Genomic DNA, 18,856 nt, shown 5'->3' with positions numbered 1-18,856 from the left:
CTGCCTTCTAACCTACCTACCTCTTCGCGAGGCCCCACCGATATATAGAGCGAAAATCGTTTCGTCGAGCGAGAAAGCCAAGTTGCTCGGGGGGGAATCCGCGAGCGGATTCTGCGAAGCGCATCATCATTTTATACATCATATTTTTATATATATATATGTATATATGAACGTTGGCGTTACATCGTTGCATGAGTTTTTCTTAATCGTAAACAATCTCAGGGTTCAATAATAGATAGAGCCTTCGATATTTTTAACGAATTTTTATAATTCAAAAACTTAAAAATAAATATCTCTCCATAATATCTAACGTACATATATGTGATACTTTCGTCAACAGTTCGATAGGACTATCGTACATGTATATATATATATATATATATGTATACATATATATATAATGCTAGATTTGAAAGCGCCGTTTGCGCGGCAGTTGATCAAATGAGTACAGTAAAAAATACTGCATAGGTATAGGGAGGGCAGAAGAAAGAGGGAGGGCGCGTGGGTGGATACAGTAAACGAGAAATTACACTCGATTAAAAACTTCGTCTATATACATACGAGATTTACGGGGTGTACGCGACGACAGGTTTTACGGAGTACTGTTTCTCTTTCCTCTTCTCGACTTTTTTTCTCTAAGGCGCAATCGAATCGTGTATTTATACCGTATCGAAACATATAAAACAATTCCACACGCGCTATAAACTAACTTACACTTTAGGTACGTGACAATCGTTTTTCATCGTCGCGAAATCACATCTCGCGCATCCTTGGCTTTTGGCGGTTTCTTTTTATCCGAGATTCATTTTTCATGTATATATATATAATTCGCATATTGACCGTGCACGTAGGTTTAATACTAGTTTTAGAAGAGAGTTTTGTCGCAAGCGTAGCGCTCATTTGTGTGTGTATTGCTTTGGCATCATAGTCGGTGCAGTTCATACATTTCGGCGACGTGCTGCGTGCCTAAAAACAGAAAGTCAAATACCATAAATCTCTCTCTTTCTCTTTCAAGCAAACTCTCTCATAGATATAATTGTTGATCCGTCCGTAAATGATTTGGAAGTCGGGAATGTATATACGCATGTATACATCTTTTTAATCTCTAAGGATCGGAAATAATCTCATTCCGGTAAAAGAATTAATCAAAAATTAACAAGCGCGTATTCCGAGAGACAAACTTACTATATACTAAACAATAATGTATACGACTTTACCTCATCAAGACTCCCAAATTATAAACAAACGCATAAACTTTGTAGGCATTTAAATCTCGTTAGTACACACATTTCGTATTTATGGTACAAATGTATTAATCAGATTGGGACCGAATTACAAATTGGGTTTTGATAGATAGTGTTTTCAAATTTGGGAGTGCGCTTCATGAGGTTCACAATTTGATACGATATTTGATACAATTAACACGACACTTTTCTAACGAGATTTAACTGCAATAATTGAGCCACGTATAATCATAAAGATTATTTTAGGCCTAACGTAAACATTAAAGTACTTTGTGTATATATGTGCTCTGCAACAAATAATAAGCATATTATAAACATCATCCTAAGAGCCAGGTAGATACAATTTCTGCAGTATTTATACCGGGTTAATGATCAATCTGTTTTTATTCCAATTAACACATGCATATCGTAATTATATATATTGTGCGTTTTAAAATATCTTTATATTCTTTTTTTATTATCTTGTTTGAAATACTTTAAATACTTCTACAAGAGAAAAATAGTTGCACGAGAGAACGTACCCGGTGTAAGAAGAATATAGCTTTAGTTTTTCTATTTTCATTTAGAAACAATGTGTGTATGTGTTTTTGTGACGATTTTGCTTCAGATACAAAGAATTTATCGTTCAAACAAACAACGTTTCGCGTTCTTATCTCGTATATAATTCTATTTAAAATATTTATATTATTAAATTTAAAAAAATATCAAAGTAACTTCTAATAATTCAACGGTTTAGAAAGCTTCATTCATTATGTTTTCTCCGCCCAAGCATATATTTTCTCTCTTGATAAAAGTTAAAAGTTAAGATATATATAAAATACTCAAGATCTCTGTCCCTGAAAACGTTATTCCATAACTTGGAATAGGGATAACTTGGTCCATAGGATAAGATTGTATTACGCTAAGAATCTGGTTGAATACTTTCTCACAGTGCTGAAAAATGCACTTGATAAACTCTCTCACAAACATTCAATATTGGATATATCTGTCTCTACAAAACAGTTAAATTTTTAAACGGTGAAAATGGGCTATGTATAAATATAACATGTAACTATAGAAAAAAAGAACACATTCATTGTGTGTGTCATCAAAAAGATAGGGCCACCTTTCACATAATATAGGCCTGATTTTATCCGATTGTGTGTACTTCTCGCTTATTTAGATATTAGCGCAAAATTACTAATTTGTTTATTAGATGAAAGAGTTACTAGTTCTCTATTAATTGATAATGACATTTGCGTATTTAACATTTAAAGATATATACTAAAACTACGAAAGAGAATAATGTACGTTCTTACAAAAGCGACATAATATATGAGTCGCATTATCTATTGAAAAAATTCTCTAAACAATTAGCCGAAGAACTAACATTTATCACATTAACATTTCCCTCGTTATAATTTCATTATTATATTAATAGATTACTTTTTGTTATTCATTGCGCGTAACCGTATCAATAAACATAACACAACACAATACAATTTATTGTGCGCAAATTGCGTAAAAAAAGATACGTGCTCTTTTATTGTTCCATCGTTTTCTTTTTTTATTTCATTGTGCAAATATAATCGATATTTCATTGTCAAGTTGCGATATACCGTTCTGGTCATTCGCAACAAGACTTTGTTCCGTCAGTGCATTATGAAGAAACGCAAAAGTACGTACCCATCGATACTTACGACAAATAATAAATTGGAAATATCACAAAGCTTTAAAAGCGAAGCGTAACGATAATCACCGAGAGATTGAGTAAAAAGAACTTTAGGTCCCAAATGTATCGCGCGGTCAGGCGAAAAGATGTCCGGCAACGGCATGATTTTACTCGTATTTGCGTAGAGATTATAAGTACGTCTCTGAAAACTCAACATCAGAAGCGGAAGCGCGAGAGGATTTTGTACAAATGGAAATACCCCCACCGATAGCACTGTCCGATGTTCCCTCGCCAGTCGGATAGTCGGTAACGATGAAGGATTGTTTGGGTTGACCTTGCCTGCAACGACTCGTTGTGCCGGTTCCCTTCAGGGCATCGCGTTCGGCTAGCTTCTGCTTGATGGCTTGAATTTTTTCCTCCTTCTGAAATATACAGACAAGAATACGCGACTTACATTACGCATAATAATCGATAAGATCGTCAACATCGTATCGTATTCTTACTGCGGCGATAAGTTTTTGAAGCTCATCGTTTTCGTTGAGTAGTTTCTGATACTTTTCTTCATCCTCCTTGGACACCGCGCCGTCCGGATTATATCTTGACTCAGACTTGTCTTTAGGATGCCTAATCACCTCGATCACCTTCGGCACAAAGATGAGCGCCATGCTGAGGAAGCAACAAAAGATAGTAGCTAGCGCCGAGAAGGCGTAACTCGCGTCCTGCTGACTAGAGATGACCATTACCACGGGTACCGTTATGAGACATAGAACTACGATATTATATATTGACATGCCCACGTATCTAGAATCGTTGATCAGTTTGATTTTGATGCTTCTCGTCTCGTAAGACAGAAAGAGTCCGAAAGCTAAAACAATGCCTTTGTAGCCGTAAATCAAGCCTGGAAAAATATTCTCAATCTTGGTATTTACATCGTAATGGAATTACATCAATTCGCGCGCATAATTTATTTCCCGACACATATTTCTTCTTGCAAATCACAATGTATTTACTCACCGAGCCACAAACTATTGTGCTCGCTCTCGCAGTGTTCCAATTCAGGCTTGATCATTGCATCCTCGTCTCCATAAGGAGGCAACTCCAGTAAAAAGGTCTCGATTCTTCTATGTAACGGATCAACCATCTGCCAAGTGACGAGGAGGATGATATCCACTGACAGCAATCCGCTCAGCATAACGTACAGCTTCCACGGCTCAATCTTCTTCTGTATAGACGAAACTTTTTGTTTAGCCGTCAATGACTAAAAGGAATCGAGAATAGGTTAAAGATACGGGACATACAGATGCGGGAACAGCAAACCATGCAGGATGGTTCTATCTTCGTGAAAAAACTAGAAATCAGTCTCGTTACTAATGAGGAAAACGAGAAGCAAAAGCGGTACGATTGCAAGAATTTGGCGAAAAAGGATATTAAAAAGCATGTAGAATGTTTTTGGAATATATTGCGATACATATCTCGCGATACTACAAGCGATGTAAAGCTCTACTCGTACCACTTTGCCAATTAAGAGACTTGACGTAGTAACTCGCGACTAGTTTACAACTTACTTTTCCCTGATCAGCTTTAGCCTTTGTAGAGAGTCGATGGACCCTCCAAACTTTACTAAACATGGCGCCGAATGCAAGAGTGAAGCCAATTGACATCGTCCACGCTCTAGCTTGACAAATTATCAAAAACTGCCAAGGCGTCACGAACCTACCGTCAATCCCTATGCACAACACGGCCAAGAAGCAGCCTATTATTCCCATTAGCATTATCGTGTTGGCGGTGGGATGAGACGAATGTATAACTCTGGAAAGTAGACATTGTATCTATCGATTGTAGTAGACTGTGTGGGTCGGTCCGCAGTATATGTTGAATAACGTATTAACGAATGCGAAACACGCGTTGAAGTATACATATATATACACATATATATATAGTAGAACATAGTAGAATATAGTATACCTCCGGTGTCTATTATAGACGTTAAACACGATCAATCCGATGGCTATCGCGATACCGAGCGCCGACAAGGTCGCCATACTTATGAATAAGGGCAGTGACACCGTTCTCAAAACGGTTCTTATTATCGTTCTGTCTTGCGGCACCTTCCCGCCGATCCATCGCTCTACGTTTCGCCATGTCAGATTGTCGCTTTGTGTATCATAGTATCCTAACTTGACGTACTTTCCGTCGATCACTTGCTCGATCTGCGTCAGAGCGATTCTGTCGCCCTGCGAGCTGAAAGCGACGTATCCCTGCAGAAAAGAAGATCCAAATTTAGAAATTGCGCTGTTGTCAAACGAACGAAGCAATTTTCAAGCTGTAGCAAGTTTTACATACGGAAACACCGAGAAACTGGGTCGAGTTTACCGCCGCGTATATCTCATCGGCAATCTCTTTGTTATCATAAGTAAAGTTCTTCAAGCTCTTTCCCATTTTGTTTAGTCTTTCCATGGTTCTATTAAATGCTGACGGTAGAGACGGAAGAGAAGAAAGGAGAAAAAACAATAAAGCGATTATTGCGATCACTTGGATTTGCTAACAATTCGAGAAACTCACCTAATGCAACGGACCAGACCGCGTCATAGGCAAGGGGCGCCTCCTGGTATCCTTCCGGATATCGATTGTTGTCTATATCGTAACCCTCATCCTTCAACTGTTTGTTCAATCTCTTTCGGAAGTCCTCGGCCGTCATACCACTGATTGTCGTGTCGTTGTTCTGATTCCACATGAGCGCCTCGGTGGTCAGATGCCCCTCCGCTGCCTGACGCATCTGCTCCCTCGTGCAGGTGATACCCTCTTTCTCCAGATTGATCTCGAACCAGTCGTCCTCGTACCAGCCAATAAAGAACCACACGTATGTCTTGCCGTACAACTTCTGATGATAGAGCTCGCATAGTACTCGCCTCGCGGCGACCACGTAGAACAATCCGACTACTATCCGCGCGTCTTGACGACGTAAATTCTTCACCGCATCCGTCGGATCTGACAAGAAACTCTGACGGGTGACTATCTCTATCCCAGCTTCTTTACACCGAGCTTCTAGATCTTCGACGGTCTATGATGAGTCAAATTCATATTCACATCATATAAAAAATTTATTATAAAAAATAATAAACTTACATAATAAAAACATTTATTATAAAAAATACAGCTTTTTATTATAAAGCTTTGATTTAAATTTCACTTATTTTTGAGAAGCACATGGGGTATATTTTTTGTAAAAGATATCTAGACAAGGATTTAAAGACAAACGAAGCTTCATTAACGTGATATTCTTACCGATATGAACACTTCTTCGGCTTGCTGTAATATCGCTACTCGAGACCAGCCAAACTTTTGCAACAATTTGATTCTCGTGGGATTGTGTACGGTGGCGGAAGGATGTGTCCTGAAGAGGGTCGGGAATCGATTTCGGTCGGACAACGCTGGCGACGACGCACCGTAACAAAGCTAAGAAAATGTGTTTCAGCCGTGTTTCTCGCGCATTTCCATTTGTATTTGCGTGCCGAATTTAATTTGCGATGAAAAAAAAAAAAAGAAGAAAAAATCCGATTCGTCTCTCGCTTTTCTCCGAAAAATAAGTCTGTGAACGAAGACACTCACCACTACTAAATTCCACATCTTGGCTGCCTCAGCGACCGTAGTACAGACCGTGCTGCAACCGGCTAACAGCATTAATTTATAGGGTGGAAAGTACAGTAAGTTGTACATCACGGATGCGCCAAGACCGGGTTCGCACTGGAAGCGAAATGCAATAAATTACAAAGGTAATTTCATCGCGCCAACCGGCGCAAAAAAAGAAGAGGTCGGGGGGGGGGGGCATAATCCGCCATTATAATGCCATTAAATACATCTTCGTGAATTTACCTCGCTATCGTTGGAATGAAGGTGCAGTCTATATCCGCGTAACAAGTTCTTTTCGCGATTAACGTCTTCTAAGGCCAGGTGCGCAGCTGGCATGCAAGCCTGTTGAATAAATGATAATGCAATTCAGCTTGATTAACCCCCTAATTTAATGAGTTTAAGTTTGCATGCAGAGTCAGAAGCGGTGCCGTTCAATAAATATACATCATTTACGGGCTAAAAGTTCCACAAGAAATGCTATTTCTTCACTTTGAAAGACACAATTAGAGAATGAATATTTATAACAGTTATACGAAAGAAATGTTAGATTTTATTACAATAACATAAACAATCAAAAAACTATTTGTAAAATTGGAAATATACAATACTTTTAAGCATATTATGTCTGAATAAATGATGGCGTCATAGTTTATTAAATTTCTTCGTATATGCTTGTAGAAAAAAATGCATTATAGAAATTATATACAACCATAAAATGCTATCAAAAATAGATAAACCTCTCCGATCTTTTGAGCCGTCAATGATTTATTACGTCGCGTATAATTTTTTTATCGCATTTATGGAAAAAAATTTACTATGATTTTTTTATTTTATATTATCTATTATATATAACGATGCATAAATAATATAAAAAATTAGTTATTATTATAAATTACATTGTATTTTTAATGTTTAAATATAAAGCAAGAATTAAATATAAATACAAACTGATTATCGTGGAAGAATTCAGAATATAATGCTGTAAAGTAGACATTTCCAATCTTTTAAAAATATGTTTGTTTATTTAAGTATTGCTAATGTTTTATAGAATTTTCTCGGCACGTTACTGCAGTTCTCAAATAATAATATTTCAGAAAAAAAATATGCACGCGCATTGCTAAATTTACTAAAGAAATTTCGCTTTTCATTCTCTATAAAAATTTTTGATATTTTAAAAACACTTTGCATGTTGGACTTTGGGATTCAACGTAAAGAAAAATTAGTCTACTGATAAACTTGTTTATGTCATTACATGAACTTTAGAATCTGATCCCAGAGTTTCGAAGCAGTTTGCAAAGTTTGACGAGAATTTATTCGTGTTACCAATGTCACAGGATATCGAACAATTCGAGAGAAGTAAAAGATAGAAGATAAGCGGAAATACGGACAATTACAAGATACAATGACGTAATAATCATTCTTCTTTGCATTTACGGAAGTCTGAACAATAGAACACGTTATAATTTTTAACAAATCTAATGATATTACTGTGAAATGATAGCAAAAGAGATAAGTTTGTGCGAGCGTAAAATTCCGGAACAATAGAATTATTAATTTCACCGCCAATTATTGATGTTATCACATACACACATTGTGTGATTGATGTAGTATTAAATATATCTTTTTATTATTTGTTAAATATATTTTTTTATGAAATTTTTATCGAAAGTTGAATAATACTCTGTTGAAATAGAAACAAAATTAATATTTTGTTTCTATTTCAACAGAGTATTATTCAACTTCCGATTAAAATTTCATTAAAAAAAAAACATTTCAAAAATTGTAATATATCTTTACATTTCCTCTTTTTCACCTAAAACTTTGTAAAGGGTGTTAAAAAATATTTCAAGACAACCGTGATCAAGTTCGATCAACGTTACGTCACTTCCACGTAATATTCTTAGTTTTCGCGACTCCGAGATGAAAGAAGAATTAATCATTCTCACCTGGCCGCCTTGCCAGCCGCCCTCACCGCCGATGGGGAAGATACCGCCAATGTGCAGGACGTTCTCATCCTCGTCTTCGGGCGGAAGCGACGCCTCGGTCCAGAGCGCTGCCATTAAAATTACAATTAAGCCCAACAACATCGTGCATTGCCGAAGAAAACCGCTCGCCATTCCGCCAGCAGCGTCTCGCTAAAACCGTACGTTCCTCTCTCTCTCTCTCTTTCTTTTTCTCCTACGACATACCGGGTGTAGTGGGACACGTAGTGGCAAAATCGGTGGTAGGCAATGCCGTCGAGAAAGCGCTCACTGCCATCGTTCTCCGATTGACCTCGTCGTCCGACTAATCGAACTCTCTCTCTCTCTCTCTTTCTTATTCTCTCTCTCTTTGACTTCGCGATCCTGCGTTACGTGCGCGTTCGACCTTCGCGAATCTGTCTTCGTGCGAACGTCACACTCTTCTCCGTCCTTATCCTACTTCTCGACACACCTCCTCCTCGGTCTTGAAAGTCAAGCTTCCGATGTCGTTCTCTTTCTTGAATTCCTCGACCGATTCAAAAGGACCTCCACGTTGCCAACGCGATACGGTTCTTTCGCGATGCTCTCTCTCCCTGCTTGCGATTCTTCGCCCAAGGTCGGAAACCGCCGAGGAGGAATTAGAAACTGTCACGCTCAGCGTGACCACCCCCGTTCGCGTTACGTCGCGCGAGTTTCGCGTACAACGGGATCGGCCACCCTTTTGGGAAATATATTGGAGAAGAGGGTGGAGGGGGGAGGGGGAGTACCGACCCCGATTCGATCCTCCGTGGCTGCGGAAAGCGGAGATGACGCTCGCGATTTCGCGCAACGGATACGCTTCCCGCGCGACTCTCGCGTGGCCGGGATTCTCGCGTGCGAGTGAACAATTCAGCGACGGGCGCGCTTCGCGGGCGTATTCATATTGATTGCCAACCCTGGACGGCCTCGCGAGTGGGGCTGGATAGAGGGCGGGAGAGGGGGAGATGACGACTTCGCGAAATAAACGGCGCTCGCTTTCGCGCGAAAATCAATATGACGCGGGTAAAATTCGAGTACGGATACAAATAAAATTTCTTTCTTACTTTTTTATTAATATTTTTTGAAAGATTCTTCTTTTCCAGATCACGTGCTCGGAAAATATGTGGGATATATCTGGACAGTCAAGGTTTCTTTACCCCTACAGAAAGAAACGTGATTGATTGACGAAGGCTCTGACGAAGGGTAAGAAATGAGACGTCAAAGTATTGTGAATACCTACGTCAGATTTGCGCAAGCGATATAAAATTCATCAGCTGATTCTCTCAAAATGGCCGACGCGTCCGTGTATAAAACGTCGCGGCGTGATACAAATAATATTCTATACGTATTTTAGTTATCGCTCTTGCGAGAGAAATGGCCACGCAACGTGCGCTTCCACAAAGTAAAGAAGCTTTATTGAAATCGTACATGACAAGGTTGAAGGACGATGTGAAGTCGATGCTAGAAAACTTCGAAGGTACTTTAACCTATATTCACAAATATCCTAACCTGCATTTCTCATGTTTTAATATAATCTGAATTTTTATTTAAATCATATGTTTCTTGATTTAATTTTAATCTAATTTACAGCGCGTTTCACAATATACGGATATAGTTTTATAGATCAAAATCGTCCTGCAAAAATGATAAAAATATTATATATGTTCATCCTCCGACTTTGTTCTTATTGTTTTCATTTTCTATAATTATCGTACTTTGATAATTTTGATTGTGATCTTTAGTTAAAAGTTAAAAAAATTTAGGAGTTTTTTATTTAAATTCAAAATTTGAATTTTGATAATTAATTTTGATTATTCTCGATCAGTGGATGTGACATAATGATAAACAAGTTGAAGGTTTTGAAATGTTGAGTGATTTGAGACAAAAATGTTCAATCTATATTAAACAATGAATGAACACTTGAGAAATACATATAAATATATATATAATAAATAAAGTGAAGTAATTATTCTTATTACTGTAAACTGTACTATAAAAGTTACAAAATTTCTTAATAAATATGATAAAATATGTATATAATTTTCTTGCAATATTAAGTTCATATCATAGTGTTTAGTATAATTCAATAATCATGTATAATAAACATGACTTTTACTTAAGAAGTCTATTAATAAAATTGTTTTGGAATTTGGAAAGAGAGAAGGATTTATGTAACATAATATTGAATCTCTAACAATTATACTGTTTTTGTCTTCATAATTTTAATCCGTTTTTGTTTTATTTCCAGAAATAATTAAACTCGCGAAAGGAGAAAATGACTCACAACTATCTCGGATGACACAATGCGAACAAGACACATACGAGATGCATGTCAGAGCGGCCAATATTGTGCGCGCTGGCGAATCGTTAATGAAACTAGTCTCCGATATAAAGCAGTATTTAATCCTGAATGATTTCCCCTCTGTAAACGACGCCATAATACAAAATGGCAAGTTATTTAGGACTAAACAAGTGGAATGTGATCAAAAATTGGCATCTCTGAGGGACGACATGGCTGCGGATTTGTATGATTTGGAAGAGGAATATTATACTTCGATATATAAATAACATTAGTTTAGAATTTTGTAATATATATGAGACTGTGTTATAATTTGAATCACGATTCGTTAAAGTGGTTTATCAACTTGTACAAATGAAATCATTAATATCTTAACTCTTTTTTAAACATACATGTGCATATTGCATATTTAAATAAATAAAATTAATTTTCTATAACATGTCCTCTTTACGCATCCTTTTAATCTTGCGGAGAGTTGTAGACAAGTCCTGAGTAAGGAGTAATTGTCTCTTTTATTACTTTGATATTTAGTAACACACAGACAGTACATCACACGATACTTTTACATGATAAGTATATTTAAAAAGGTAGTAATATATATATATATATAGAGGAGAGAGATAGAGATATATATATATACATATCTAAACTTCTCTCAATTATTAATAGTTACCTCACAATTGTTTCTGCTTATTATCGTTTACTCGAAACATGGTATCTTGTGATACTGTACAATGGTAATTTACAAAACTGTTAAACAAAATTGACAAATTTGAAAAAGAAAAATACTTATACATATATGATTTGAATTTGGAATGTTGCGCAAATGTAATCTTTTTATTCCCTCCTTGCAATGTTCTCATATAACAATGAGATATACAAAGAATATTGACGACTTGCACATTGCTGTCTGACAAAAAAATGGGAATCATATATATTTTATACTAAGAAAAATTAACAAAAATATCACAATGTAAGATACAACGCTGTGACACAAGAACAGGTCTTTTAAACAATGTAATACATTGCAAAGAATTTGATAAATTGGTACATCTAAAGAGTAAATATAATTGGAATTTTAACAAAACGCGGCAGCAGTTTTACTTCATATAACTTCGTAATACTTAATACATCTTCGTAATAAATTATTTTCTTATGGACTTTTTTTGCTTCAATTAGTTCACTGTCCAAGTGATAAAATTATAATCATATTAATTACATATATTGCTACAATCATACATTATTAAATAATTACACGAAAATTTAACACCTATATGATTCAAAACAATTTTCGAATATTTGTGGTAACGCATCTGAGACGATACAACAGATAATAGAAAGAAATTAATACAAAAACAAAGATAATACAAGAAAGCTGATCTTAAAGCAATGTAATTTTTCTTTTATCTCGAATTTTTCGTGACTTATCTCAGATGGCTCTTTAAGACCCGCATAACAATTTAATATATACAAAATTCAATCGCTTAAAATTAACAATTAATATTAAACTGTCGTTTTCTCTCTTATATGCTTCCTATGCTGGAGAAAGCTACTAGTTTCATGTATTATATATACTTGAAAAATAAATGCAACCTCAAAATATGAAAAACACATATGTTGTAATGGCTTATCTTACTTGCAAGGCATACTTACAGTATGATTTGCGATATATTCGGTACAAATGACGATGTTTTAAAATTTACAATTCTTACAGTTTTGCCGAACTCTGTGAAACACTTATTATACATATATATTATTAAATATACTAAGTAGACTTACGTTCTACTTTGGCAAAAATGTTACAAACCTAAACTCGAAATGTTTCTCTCGAACTTCTTTTCCCTCTCATTGAATCTCTAACACATTCAATCGTTTACCTCTTTTTCTACAAAAACTTTCGCATAAAACTCTGGCCTTTTACTGGCAGCTTGAACATTCACAGCTTAACATTAAAGTAATCTCAAAAAGGTTACAAAACTTTCGATTTTTCCGTTGATTTCTTTTCTATCATATATAGTATGCCAGAAAGATAATATGCTTTCTTTCTTATTTTTTTCCTCTATGCAACAAAGTATCAGTATCACTGAGCATTTTCTTTCGAGTGTTATTCAAAAGAGACAGCCCTAATGTTTCTTGGCAGTTTCGATGATTCATTGTTTAGGAAAAATCCATTCATTTGATATAGCGTAATGATACAAAGTAAATGCATATACTTGGAATGATACTGTTAGTTTTTACTTAATCTAAATAACCTCGGCTTTTTCAATATCTTTTCGAAGCGTTCATGAACGGAGATCGCATTTTTGATTTTCTTCGTAATCGGAGAAAAAAAAAGTTCATCTAGCTTAATTATTTGACGATAACTCATTTGTGGTCCAGTATGTTCATCCGATCACGAACGCGACGTCTAACTCGTTTTCTACGAAAAATTTGCTTTATATAGTTGTGTGAGCATTTGTCATATATCTTTTTATTAAACTTCGATATAACATTGATGTTTGCATTTATGATTTTTCGCGATTTTTCGTCGACGCTAGAAAAAAAAGGAAATACTTCTTAAGTCTTATAAGTTTCATTTTCGTTTCTTTCATTCTATTGCTGCGGAGGGACACGTTGAGCTGTTAATGGTGTAGCTATTAAAGCTTGTAGTTTGCATTTCTTCCTTTTGTCTCATCAATAAAGAAGATCCCCAGTCGTTTCTGAACCCCATGCGCCTGCATCTTGAGCTGGTCTCAAGTATTCCACGTCGCTCGCATTTTCAGATTGCCCGGTTGCTGCTGTTGGCGCGGAAACTATCATCGGTACGGCTCTACTGATACCCAGCTCAAAACCTTCTGACGTCAGATCCACCTTGCTGGGTGTGTAACTGGCTAATCCACCACCACCTACAAACAATTAAGTAATAAATATATTATCTATCCTCTGTTTCTATCTTTTCTATCTATCGAATTATATAAAAAAAAATCATTGTATATGTGTGTAAAATATCTGAATACATATATGTAAAAGAAAAGATAGCATATTTCTGGAATATTGATGATACAGATATAATAATCTGCAATTATATCTTTTTAGCTTGTTTTTTTACCGTTAATTATTACAGTACTACATTTACGCATTGGAATAATTGCAAAAGTATCTTGCCAAGTTTAACGAGACTCAAGTTTGATTTTACCGAGAAGGGACGGCATACTTGTCGTCGTCGAGCTGGGTGTCGAGGAAATTTTGTTGTTGCCCGGCGTAGACTGTTGCTCGATGGAACCGGAAGTTTCGCCATCCACACTACTGGTCTCGCCTTCGAGGATCGATGCTTCACTGGGATACTCGAAAGTACGAGTCGCGGTGTCGTCGAACTGTATTCGATGCTGAAATTACAACGAGTCAATTAAGATCCGAGCCGTTAATGAACGACGCGAGTAGCCGCATACACATGAAATAATTCGCACACAAATATTATAATGATCACAATGATAAATTAATTCTACAGCGACGTGTGGCGTGAAAAATTGTTCCGAGCAAGTATACCTCAAGAGTATATTCGCAAATATGTAAACACATGTTATGTAGCCAGTGGCTTGATTTACAGCAATGGCTCGTCTTTACGCCTTTAGCGGAACAGTTATCTGCGGAAAAATTTTGCAAGGCGCCTCGAGTAATAAGCGTTGCTGCTGTGGCACGATACAAATGAGATGCGAGGAGAACAAACAACGGCAAGCGCATGTAATGTAGCCTCTGTATAACAGTAACCGGTCACACTCGCTGCTTTTTTGATAGCGAGCGGTGAGCGGAGACGACCACCCGTCGTCGTCGTCGTCATCATCTTCGTTCCTTATATATACGCGAATTATCACTGGAGAAAGCGCTTTTTTTATACGTTGTTGATTAAACGCCAGTCGTTTTAATAGACGTTTTAATAAGCGACAAGAATTGTAGGAAAAGTTGCTTTTCGCAGTGATTTGATTAAGTACTTTCATCTTCAAAAATTTTGTTCTTCTTCTTCTGCAATAAATAATATTTATAGAAAGCTTAGAACTATCTCTCCCTCTCTCTTTTATTTTTATGTGACGAATATATGCAATTTACATATTTCCATTAAAAGTATAAATCATCCGAAAATAATATTATTTACTTTTTTATTTTCTATTTATAAATAAAAGATGATGTATTTTATAACTTTCTGTATTTAAATACAATTCTCTATATATTCTTGTGTTTTTATACAATTCTAATATACTCTTGTTTTTAAGTCAAGTAGAGGAAAAAATTATACAGCATTGTGTGATGGTCTTGTATGTGTATATTATAAATCGAATAAATTTCAAACACAATTTGACGTAAAGCGGAGTTTTATGTACATCAATTCGCGAACCTTCACGACTACATTAGTCTAGCAATAACAGTACCGGCGATTATTTCAACTAGGGGTTAACTGCTCGCTTCGTATAATTATATGTATACACCGTTCTCTCTTCCCAAGGCGTCGTGAGATCATTCTTAGACAAAAATCAAATCGGCAGGATTAATCTCGAACGTCTAGCAGTACATTTCTTAGAGGAACGCGATCATGAATCCTCAACGCGCGCTCGTGACCCGATCTGCCGATTAAATCATCATTGTCGTCTTCTCTCGCGAGTCGTCAATAAGAGAGATCCCAAAATAAATGAACACGATACCTAACAGCGAAAAGTTACTTTGAGCCGCGTAAAAAACGCGCTTTCTAAAGCGGCGCCCCACTTTTCCGGAGGGACTTCTTCTCGCACTCATCGCAAATTGCAATTAGCATTTTCTCACTGAGCGAGTGAAGGCGACAATCGTGGATCGTTCCAGCTAGCTGATTAAGTGGCATTAAGAGCAAAACTTAAAGAATGAGACACTCAAAAAAATGTCTTGCTGATATAGGTAGATTTCTAGGTGTCACAACAAAAATTTATCGCTATTTTTTGTATCTGTTAGAATATTGTCTGTTACATATAGAATTTATAGCAGCAATATTCTAATAATATCTTCTAGAAAATTTAGGTCCCATTGCCAAATGTTAATCACTGCATTGGATAAATATGAGTTTCGATACTACAGAACGATCTTTGTGAGAAATATAACTGCCAATTATAACTGCAGCATCGAAAAATTGAGAAAAATTGTTTAAAAGAGCTAGATAGATTGAGCGCGTTATACAAATATGTTAGACGTGAGGATTATATATTCATTTGTTTCTTGCCGCTAATTTTTTCTGTCTACCACAGCCAAACTTTATAACAAGTATGATTGGCCTTAACATGGATAGGCGCCCCACAGAAAAACATTCTTTCTAAATTTCACAAACAGTTCAGATATAAATTCTGTCTCTGTCACTTAGATTGATTAAATGCGAAACATATGCGATATCACAGTATTTGCTAATCATTTATGTACCTCAGTTAATTTTGCGCACCCAGAAAATTTTTGCTGTAGTTGCAATACCACTTTTTTGAGTGAGAGAGACTTTCCATAGTCATCTTCAACGAGCGAATTTAAATGCGATGTTTTATTATCTTTTCGATTTACCTTGAGATTTTCATCGATTATATTGATGTATCGAAAAGTTTCAAGATAATAATTAATCATCCCATTTACATTTGATAAAATTGATAACAAAAGTGAAAGGTTCAATTAATATCTACGATAATCAAAATTTATGTATATACAAGATATAACAAAAATACACTCGTATTTTCAATGTATATGTCACTGCCTAATCTAACCGATAAGATATTTTAATTAATTAATTGTCGCTTTCGATTTTAAGATGAAATCAAATGTTGGAGATTTCAATACATTGCAGTTACGCGAGTCACTGTTGCATACTTTGCGATTACATGTTTTATTATTGTATACTTTATAATTATATAATTCGTTATTTTACGTTTCCACAAATGATTCTAATTCATTAGAATAAAATTCTTGAAGCTAATTATCTCGATATTTTAAATTAAAGACAGAAGTAGATTTTCATATCAGTTATTGCGCGATAAGTTAATAAAGAGTAACGATGGATATCATAACGCGCGCGCGCGTTTTGTTAGATAATTCATTATATAAAGATGATTAAAATAATAAAAAAGAATATCAAAAAAGGGGGACAGTCTTGGAGAGTAAATATAAAAAATATATATAAATTTTAAATACATATTTTAATTTTCAAATGTTGTTAACTTTATAAAAAGAAAGAGGAAAAGTTTCTCTAATATATATATTAATTAAATGTTACTAATAAAAGTAAGTATTCAAAACGGAACCGCATAAATAATGATTAATTCTAGTAAAAACAATAATCCTTTTAAATTATATCTTTATTAAAATTTTTTGTGTAATAATGTATACGTTTTTGTGAAAAAATATTATCACTGGTTGTGCTATTATTTCGCAGAAAACCTAATGAATAATGACAAAAATCATTGTTTCGGTATACTTTGTATACTTTCTCTATCGACAATATTGCCATAAAAAGTGTCATAATTTTCTAACAGCACCGAGACATAATGAAAGCCCACGGGGCTTCATTACAGCCCGTTTTCTCTCTTAATTCGCGATCAAAAATGCATTAATGAAAAGATGCCCGAGAATATTAAAACAAAGACGTCGCGAGAGACTTTCTTCTCCGCATTAGCGAGATTAGGGAGTAGCTTTGTCGATATACGTGGTGATCGATTAGGAGCGAATATGAAAATAAAAGGTTCTATCCCCCAATCGACGTGTTAGCAGAACAAGTGTGAGTAAACATGCGTGAAACCGGCACCCCAAACTGTTCCGGAAGATGCACGCAAACCATCGCGCAAAGGCGTGCATCCATTGGTCGTCGTGATATTGATTTTTTTTTTTTACAAAGAATGCCATGGTCTGTTACCGATCGATGGAGGGATATACTTTCGTTAGCATAAAGTGACCATATTTTATCCTTTCGCTTACACGCGAAATTTTAAAGACAATTTCTCATCTTTTTCTTGCGATTTTTGATGTAAGACCTCGTTTCTTACGGCATTATTTTGTACTTTATCGCTTTATTAACACGAACTATCAAATACAAGAAGTTTTCTAGTTAGAAAAAGAGAATAGATAAAAAAAGAAATTTTTTCGAAATTTACGTGACAACAAAAAGATTAATAAGTCAGCGGAGAATATTGCTATTAATCTATTGATCAATCTATAATATGCAGAAATTACAAAAGAATTATTTGCTTACGACCAAATGATATAATACGTGATTGCCGATAAATAAAATATATAAGGAATAATATAATTATAATATTTTTATATACATTCCGTGAGCGATGCAAATTAAATACGATATGGATAGAACTATGTAGGATCCGAACGTGAATGCTATGCAAGGAAAATATCAGGATGACCTTTAAAACAGAAGGATACAGCTCTTGCAACAGCTATGCGATATATATCCTTCTTCCTGAAATACGAAGGCTGCTGCAAGAGATAACGTAAAAGCACCAGGGAATTTATAATCTCGCGGCGTGTATCCTGGTAGGGTCCACGTGCTCAAACTCGCTCATATCTCTCATGGGCTTTTCCATGACAGTACTAAATGAACGCGCGTATAAAGGTCACGCTACACGATAAAAACTGGACGCAAACGCGCATCCGTTATGTCCTAATAAGATACCGGAATACGTATCCCTTACGCACATCGTGCACGCACTTTTGATGCAATTAAACTGCAACATAGTACCGTGCGATTGCTCGATCTAGCGGGTTAAGCAGTTTCGAGAAATGCTAAGGTGAGTCATCTATTAAAATAAATGTGTATCGATAAAGTACTTTGTTTTTCACTTTTTATCATCTGATTTTAATATCTTTTCTTATCTTGAACATTTATCTTGAAACAGTAGGTCTTCCATTCGTCTCGTCAATAAATCAATCGATTTTTTATCTCATTGATTTGTATAAATAAATCATATATATGTATATTTCAGAAATAAAAAATATGTAATAGATTGAATTATGTTGTAAAGTCTCGTGGCTTTACAACATAATTTAATTTATTAAATATTTTTTTTATTAA

General features: G+C 35.6%; 3 protein-coding genes across 7 annotated transcripts in view; 1 reads left to right on the top strand and 2 right to left on the bottom strand.

Moving 5' to 3' along the window:
• Positions 1-619: 619 nt before the first annotated feature.
• Positions 620-9,383, bottom strand: LOC115243382 (gamma-aminobutyric acid type B receptor subunit 1). 4 transcript variants are annotated; one of them, XM_029820329.1, is made up of 13 exons: positions 8,715-9,382; positions 8,472-8,578; positions 6,769-6,867; positions 6,505-6,639; positions 6,181-6,351; positions 5,458-5,956; positions 5,239-5,366; positions 4,861-5,153; positions 4,461-4,704; positions 3,910-4,153; positions 3,399-3,793; positions 3,161-3,317; positions 620-966 (listed from the first exon to the last, which is right to left on the bottom strand). In XM_029820329.1, the coding sequence occupies exons 1-13, from the start codon at positions 8,782-8,784 to the stop codon at positions 923-925; spliced, it is 2,586 nt and encodes an 861-aa protein (XP_029676189.1). In that variant the 5' UTR covers positions 8,785-9,382; the 3' UTR covers positions 620-922. The 4 variants fall into 4 exon arrangements, 2 of the variants coding, with proteins under 2 accessions (XP_029676189.1, XP_029676188.1); XR_003885223.1 differs by having other exon boundaries at positions 934-966; positions 2,983-3,317; positions 3,910-4,117; positions 8,715-9,383; XR_003885222.1 differs by having other exon boundaries at positions 934-966; positions 2,983-3,317; positions 8,715-8,784.
• Positions 9,384-9,396: 13 nt separating this feature from the next.
• On the top strand, positions 9,397-11,237 carry LOC115243385 (mediator of RNA polymerase II transcription subunit 22). 2 transcript variants are annotated; one of them, XM_029820331.1, is made up of 4 exons: positions 9,397-9,538; positions 9,608-9,707; positions 9,859-9,981; positions 10,753-11,237. In XM_029820331.1, the coding sequence occupies exons 3-4, from the start codon at positions 9,879-9,881 to the stop codon at positions 11,070-11,072; spliced, it is 423 nt and encodes a 140-aa protein (XP_029676191.1). In that variant the 5' UTR covers positions 9,397-9,538; positions 9,608-9,707; positions 9,859-9,878; the 3' UTR covers positions 11,073-11,237. The 2 variants fall into 2 exon arrangements, with proteins under 2 accessions (XP_029676191.1, XP_029676192.1); XM_029820332.1 differs by having other exon boundaries at positions 9,401-9,527.
• Positions 11,238-13,398: 2,161 nt separating this feature from the next.
• LOC115243383 overlaps positions 13,399-18,856 on the bottom strand; it is a 31,697-nt gene continuing 26,239 nt past the window's right edge. Inside the window, exons 3-4 of the mRNA XM_029820330.1 lie at positions 13,997-14,168; positions 13,399-13,688 (exon numbers count right to left, since the gene is read on the bottom strand). Of these exons, the coding sequence (XP_029676190.1) occupies positions 13,477-13,688; positions 13,997-14,168 (384 nt within the window). The 3' untranslated portion in view covers positions 13,399-13,476. The remainder of the gene's footprint in view (positions 13,689-13,996; positions 14,169-18,856) is intronic.

Source organism: Formica exsecta, unplaced genomic scaffold, assembly GCF_003651465.1.
Source record: "Formica exsecta isolate Colony F162 unplaced genomic scaffold, ASM365146v1 scaffold72, whole genome shotgun sequence".
Lineage (NCBI taxonomy): Eukaryota > Metazoa > Arthropoda > Insecta > Hymenoptera > Formicidae > Formica > Formica exsecta.
Note: the sequence above shows the minus strand (reverse complement) of the source record. Positions and strands in the feature narration are given on the sequence as shown.